Raw genomic sequence first — 6,853 nt, 5'->3', positions numbered from 1 at the left:
CTTTGTTTAGTAATATTAAAGCAGTTCGAGTTGTTGCTGCTTGTAGTTATGCTGAATGTATACTCTCGCCTTTCTATCGCTATTTGCCTATAGCGCTTAGATTTTTAAGAGAATTATTCTGAGCTTTTCTTACTTAAGAGATGTATTAAGCAGTTATTATTATAGCAGAATATTCAGCTGAAATCTCTATAATCAATAGAATTCAATACTTACTCTGAAAGAATGTTTTTGCTTAGTTGATTAAATTCCTATTATTAAGCAATGTTTATTTAGTATTCTTTCTGAACTAATTGCTATTTATTCTTTCGAGATTAATAGCAATTGCATGCTATATATTTCTATTTATTGCAGTTGTAGTAAGTAATGCTGTTTCTCTTGCTATACTGCTTGTTAGCTGTATTGAGTTCTATAAGACTAGCATGCATAGTGCTGCTCTGAGCTGTACTGCTCTATTAATTGCTATTTTTATATTAGAGTTTCTTGCTTATATTAGCTGGAAATCTTCAAATTTAGCTTCCTTTCTTCTTAGATTTCTTTATTTATTATTCATATAAACAGTTATTAATGCAGATTGCTTAATTAGAAAATATTACAAAATTCTCTAGCTAATTCTGCTTAAAGATTTTATTCTTAATATTATTCTTAAATTCCTTATAATAATATTCTATAAGATTCTTATCTTCTTATGAAAGTCTTGCTAAGAATTGCTTGAATCTGATTATATAAGCAGAAGCTAATTTAGTTTGTTTAAGATTTATAAGCTGCTAAGCTGTAGTATATTCTTTATTGAAATTGCTAAAGATTTTCTTAAGAGCTTTTTCAAAGCTTGCAAAGAAATCAAATATATTCTTAGTATTCTGAGTATATATATTGGAATTGTTCTGATACTTTAGATAATTGTATAGAGAAAGCTTATATTAGATGAAAATATTCTTTTTAAAATGAATCTCTGCAAGAATAACTTTCTCAGATTCCTTAGTAAACTAAGTTATATAATACAAAAAGTATACTCTATAGTAAATAAGAAACTTATATAGTATTTTTTAATTGCTATTATATATAGCAAGCTTGTTTATCTTGTATGCTTTTTCAGCATTGCTAGTGATTGTAGAAGTGAACTGCGCCTGCTGAATATGCTAAGCTAGCTAAGCTTGCTAGTTAGCAATAGTAGCGCTCTGAGTCTGCTGTTGATTATACAGATTCTAAATATGCTAGATAAGCTAATACACCTGATTAACTAGTTCTTCCTAAGTAAAAGCATACGAGAACAAAGAAGTTCTCTGAAGAGCTATCATATTCCGTATTGCTCAAGAGAGTAATACTGAATCATTCTTGAACAAGAATTATTAAAATATAATAAATACTACAGCAATCTGAAGATTCCAAAGTATATAAGGAGTTTATGCTAATAAGAGCAGTATCGAAGTATTAAGTTCTTAAATACAGAATTATACAAGTTTTGATAAGCAATACAAATATTTACTGCCTTTGAAGCTACTCAGTATATAAGACTGAATACTTAGATTGATAACTGAAGAGCTATATACTGAATCTATCTAATGGTAATGAATGTGTTCTTATATATCCAGCTTTTCAGTATAGCTCACCTTGGCTTACTACTGATTCAGGTGATCCAGCTCATTGGATCATCTAATGATCCAATGATCCATCCCTGTTGTATTCCTAATCCCGAGTTATGTAATCGATGCTTTGTTAGAACGTTAGGTTCTTGACACCTGGTCCTTGCTACTCGTGACCTGTTTCGTGACCTGCATGTTGGATGGGTCATAACACAGCAGTATTCATCAACTTGGCCAGATTCTCTTCCGGATCCTAGTTCTAGCTGTTATTACCTCTATCGACAGGGTAATGTTTTTCACCTAGAGCCTGGATCGTACCAAGATCGAGTGAATCTCCGGGAAAAAAGCAAGCATAATGTAAATAGTTGTGTTACAACGTCGCCACCGGGCCTTCCGAGCGCCTCTAGATCATCGCACTCTGCCTCAGCTCCAAACCTAGCAACCCTTGGCCTTTCCTCTTCAGCCCCCTGCATCCATCCTAAGAGCCAACGCCAAAGGAACCGAAACCAACAATCGCCTGAACGCCGTCGCAGTGCTCGGATTATAGAGCGTTCAAACATGCAGGCCGATACACATACAGCTAGGGGAGGAGAGGAGGCGTGGAGGAAGAGGGGAGGAAGAGAGGAGGGAGGCGTGGAGAGGAGGTTGTGCTTCAGAGAAAAGAAAAGAGGGAATAGGATTAAAATAACAAAGCCACCCAAGGGACTCCAGGGCGGGAACGACCTGGGGTTGGGGCGGGGCAGCAGCAATAACCAAAAACAATACTAGCGCGGGAAGGGGGCACCACGGCAACGAGCCGCACCACAGCACAGGGCGGAACCGACACGCGACAAAAACAACACAGGGGGCGCCCTGCTACCTGCACGAACCACAGGGGGGACTGCGGAGGGCAATGAGGAGGAGGCTATGTCAAGGGCTTAATCCCGTGGCTCAAATACTGGAGCCCCAAACAGACAGCGCGATTCTAAAAATAGGGGGTTCTTATCTTATTCAATTAGGATTAGGGTAAGATATTTCCTTGGAAAAGGGGGAAAGGGCGGGCAATACGCCGGGAATGTTATAGCATCGCGGGCTGGACACGTCAGGATGCGCGTTGCAGTCAAGGCTTATAAAGCTATTACGCTATTTGAGCAATATATTCGCTACTTGTATTTAGCAAAACTGCAAACCAGGACAAAGGGAGGATAGCGCGAATAATCAGCTTGGCTATCTATGCTGTCTTCTATTTTAGCAAATTTTCGTAAAAAGCTGGTGCAAATCAGACACGCCCCAAACAGCAGGTTGTACCGCCCGGCTTGAAAGTGCAACAGCGCGAGTGTGCTAGCTGAGTCATACAGGAGAAACTTGTGGCCCGTGCGTTTTCAATTAGATCTTGTCTGGGTGACTAACAGACTACCGGCCCCCTTCGAAAACATCGACGAAATGCAAGCTCAATCTTCATCACCCTCACCACCTCCACAACTACTGATCCCCACCTCTGCTGCTGTCACCATGGCAGACCTACAGCAGCAAAACCTCATCAAAGATCATCCGATCGGAAAGGGTCTCGATGATTTTCACACCACGTTCAACTCGATCTGCGACAAGGCAGGCATCTCCTGTACACTGGACGCGCTGGAGCAGCTGGGACGAGAAGGCAAGCAGACCAGTTCTTAGCTTGAAATGCCTCTTCTAATACACGAACAGATATGCAAGATCTCATACCAGCTCTTATTCCCAAACTCTGGCAGCTGCCCGTTGCTCGTCTTCTACCTTCCGGGTCAGGCCATGGCATCCTTCGAACCGATTTGATCCGACTGAACTCGGCAGTCAGCTCCGACGCTTTCGATTTCGATAGCATAAAGCCCCTCCTCTGCTCAGTTCTCGAACGCGACTCTGATGAGCGCATCTGGGAACACATCTACTGCCTGATAGCCGATATCCCGTCGCTGCAGCAACCCCCCCCCTCCCAGCCGCAGCGCACCCCGCCGCCGAGACAACCGATTGCAACCTTCCTTGAGCAAACCCCGTGGGTCTATACCACGAGCGGCATAATGAACTCGTCCGAGAAGCGCGAAGAGGTGGATAGAATCCTTAAGCTGGAGCTTGGTCCTCTCTATGTCGATATTCCTTCCTTCAGCGAGACATACTTCGGACAGGTAGCTGGCCTAGAGGCAGGGTCCAAGGCTGTCTTCAAGAAGTGCATGGAGGGCAGCAATCCGCTTTTTGGGCCCGAAGGGTGGCGCAGCTGGCCAGCAATCACATCAGAAAAAAACGTAGTAGCCTGGTTCTACGATCTGTTTCCCCAGCTGGAAGCATTCGCAGAAGCCTGCGGTGCTGCGCCGGCATCTACGCCAGCATCTACGCCGGCATCTACACCGATACCTGCGCCGATACCTCGACGAAAGCTGCTGGTACAACCCAACACGCCGCTCCCAGACTCTGTGGGGAAGCGCAGCATGGACATCGGCTTTGTAAGGGATGACCTCATCACGGCGGCAGAAAGCGGTTCCAGATATCGATGGTCGCACGTTCTCGTGCCAGGCGAGCTGAAGATGGGTCCGTCTGACGATATACCCTCGATCGCGTGGATAAGCATTGCAACATACGCAAGGGAGGTCCTCTCAGCCTGCAGTACTCGCCGCTTCGTTCTAGCCTTTACCCTCTGTGGACCGCTTATGAGGCTGTGGGAGTTTGACCGGCTCGGGGGGATTGCGTCCGAACAGTTCGATATTAACAGAAACGGGCTGCAGTTTGTGTTTACAATGCTCGGGTTCCTGTGGATGAGCGAAGAGCAGCTTGGCTTCGACCCAGCATTCAAGAGGACACCCAGCGGCCAGCAATTCATCGAGATCAACCGGAATGGCGTGAACGAGCGTCTCATGGTCGATGGAGCAATAATACACCAGCATTGTATAGCTGGCCGAGGGACAACCTGCTGGAAGGCTCATCCTGAAGAGGATCCTCGGACAGTACTTGTCATCAAAGATTCGTGGCAGTTCCCAGAGCGGGACGTAGAAGGCGACCTGCTCCGCAAGGCGACTGAGAAGAAGGTTGTCAATATGGCTCGGTACTATCATCACGAGATTGTTCAGGTAGGCGGTACTAATGATACTATCCGGAGCAATGTGCGCAAGGGGCTGGATATCACCAAAGCTTCCAACTACAAGCCAGACTGGACAGACTTTATGCCGCGCGTAAAAGCGAGAAGTGGCTCGCGGAGAGGCCGCAGCAGCAGCAGCAGCATCGCCGGTATAAAGCGGCTATCTAGCCAGGCTGCCGCCCCTCTACCGAGCAAACAGCCAGCAAGCAGCAGACAGCTGTCCAGCCCAGCTGGCATATTTTTGCCACCATTCAGCCCACCATCCAGCCAGGCCAGCATGCCTCAGCCACCAAGCAGGCAGCCATCCAGCCAAGGCGGCACATCTCTGCCGACCAAACGGCCATCCAGCTATGCCGACGCACTTCCGCCGCCCAACAAACGATCCCGCCTATCGCAATCTCCCAACGAGGCCAGCATGCCTCAGCCACCAAGCAGGCAGCCATCCAGCCAAGGCGGCACATCTCTGCCGACCAAACGGCCATCCAGCTATGCCGACGCACTTCCGCCGCCCAACAAACGATCCCGCCTCTCGCAGAACCCCAATAAGGCCAGCACCACTACCCTGCCGAACCGGGAACACAGGCGTACCATTATCCGTGACTACGGGCAGCCCATCTACAAGGCAAGTTCCCGGGCGAGCCTACTCGCCGGGCTGGAGGGCTGTCTCGCGGGACATGAGTCCCTGTACCGAGCAGGACTACTGCACAGAGACATCTCGATCAATAATCTCATCATCAACGAAGATCCCAGCAATCCGTCCTGGCAGTCGTTTCTGATTGATCTGGACCTTGCCATCGAGATGAAGCGAGATGATACATCGGGCGCGAAGAGCATGACCGGAACCAGGGCTTTTATGGCCATAGGGGCACTCATGGGCGAGCTGCACTCTTTTATGCATGACATTGAGTCCTTTTTCTGGGTTTTGTTTTGGATTTGCATCCACTTCGAGGGGCCGGGCGAGGGGAGAGTTGTTCCCGAGTTTGACAAGTGGAACTTTGTCAATACAGACGAGTTAGCGAAGCTCAAATTGGGTACAATTTCTGACGACGAAATTTTCGACAGGACTGTGATGGGACATTTCACCAAATATCATGAGCCCCTAATCCCTTGGATAAACGAGTTACGGAGGCTAGTGTTCCCAGGGGGTGGGAGGTGGAAAAGGGAAGATGAAGGATTGTACTTATCAATAAAGAGGGTTCTTGATAAGGCTGCAAGGGAGTTACAATAATCAAGGGTTATTCTATCTGATGCGGTGGATGCAGCAAAAGTCCTGTTTCATCGTGCTGGGGTTGAAGTAAGAATGGAGGCAGGCACCATGCCGATAGGCTGCCTACAGGTTCAGGCTGGTTATGTCGAGCGACAGGCTGAGAATGCAGAAGTAGCATTATATTCCTTCTCAGTTAAGCATTCAATAAGCGTCCAGTAACAGCGACAGCATTGCCGTGTGTTCGGTCCCTCCCTAACCCATCAAGCCACAGCTGGCTTGACGCGCAACGCTCTTCAATTCAGCTAAGCCATCTACCCCTGCACTTCGCTGGCAAAGGCCCTGGCAGCCAGAACCAGAAGCACACTCTGATCCTGACGAGCACGGCCAAAGGCATCCTCGTACAGAAGCCACGAGTTGCCCCAGTCACGGCACGCTCGGCTGAGAAGCCCTGAACTGTCCCCTAACCTTCGCATTCATCTGACGAGCATCGCCAAATAGCTTGATTCAGCGCTGTTTACTGTTGATTTTGCCCCCGCGAGACACGCTGGAAGCCTGAGCTAACTATGAGCGCGTCTTCAAAGAACCCAACGCGAACCCCCTCACACCGTACGCGATCGACAGCCGACCTCGCCGCGAGTTTGGGAGCGCAGCTAGATCAAGACCCCGAGCTGTTCTACGGACGGCCCAGAAGCGGAGCCGAGATGGCGTCCCGAGACGATCAAGACGAGAATACTAGTCAGGACAACCCTTTCCAGGCTGGTGACTACCACGGCAACAGCTCGGCACTGCTCCAGTCGCCTGGAGGACGCGAGACAGGCACCCTCGAAGGAGACGACTTGCCTGGAAGTCCTGAAGAACCGGCCCACTTCTCGAACAACAAGGCCTTCAAGAAATACATCCGCTGCATCAAGACGCAGACGAAGGACGCCAAAATCGCTACCCTACACGCGAACCTCCAGATCGAGAAGACCGCCGAGGCAGTGA

At 47.9% G+C, this 6,853-nt stretch overlaps 1 protein-coding gene across 1 annotated transcript; it reads left to right on the top strand.

Moving 5' to 3' along the window:
- Window positions 1–3,071: 3,071 nt before the first annotated feature.
- Window positions 3,072–6,083, top strand: M406DRAFT_286354 (uncharacterized protein; the record flags this gene model as incomplete). Its single annotated transcript, XM_040918671.1, has 3 exons — window positions 3,072–3,228; window positions 3,288–4,811; window positions 5,115–6,083. The coding sequence occupies 3 exons, from the start codon at window positions 3,072–3,074 to the stop codon at window positions 5,888–5,890; spliced, it is 2,457 nt and encodes an 818-aa protein (XP_040779236.1). The 3' UTR covers window positions 5,891–6,083.
- Window positions 6,084–6,853: the final 770 nt, after the last annotated feature.

The sequence above is a fragment of the Cryphonectria parasitica genome (assembly GCF_011745365.1).
Source record: "Cryphonectria parasitica EP155 unplaced genomic scaffold M406scaffold_2, whole genome shotgun sequence".
NCBI classification, from domain to species: Eukaryota; Fungi; Ascomycota; class Sordariomycetes; order Diaporthales; family Cryphonectriaceae; genus Cryphonectria; species Cryphonectria parasitica.
This window is presented reverse-complemented; position numbering and strand designations above follow the sequence as displayed.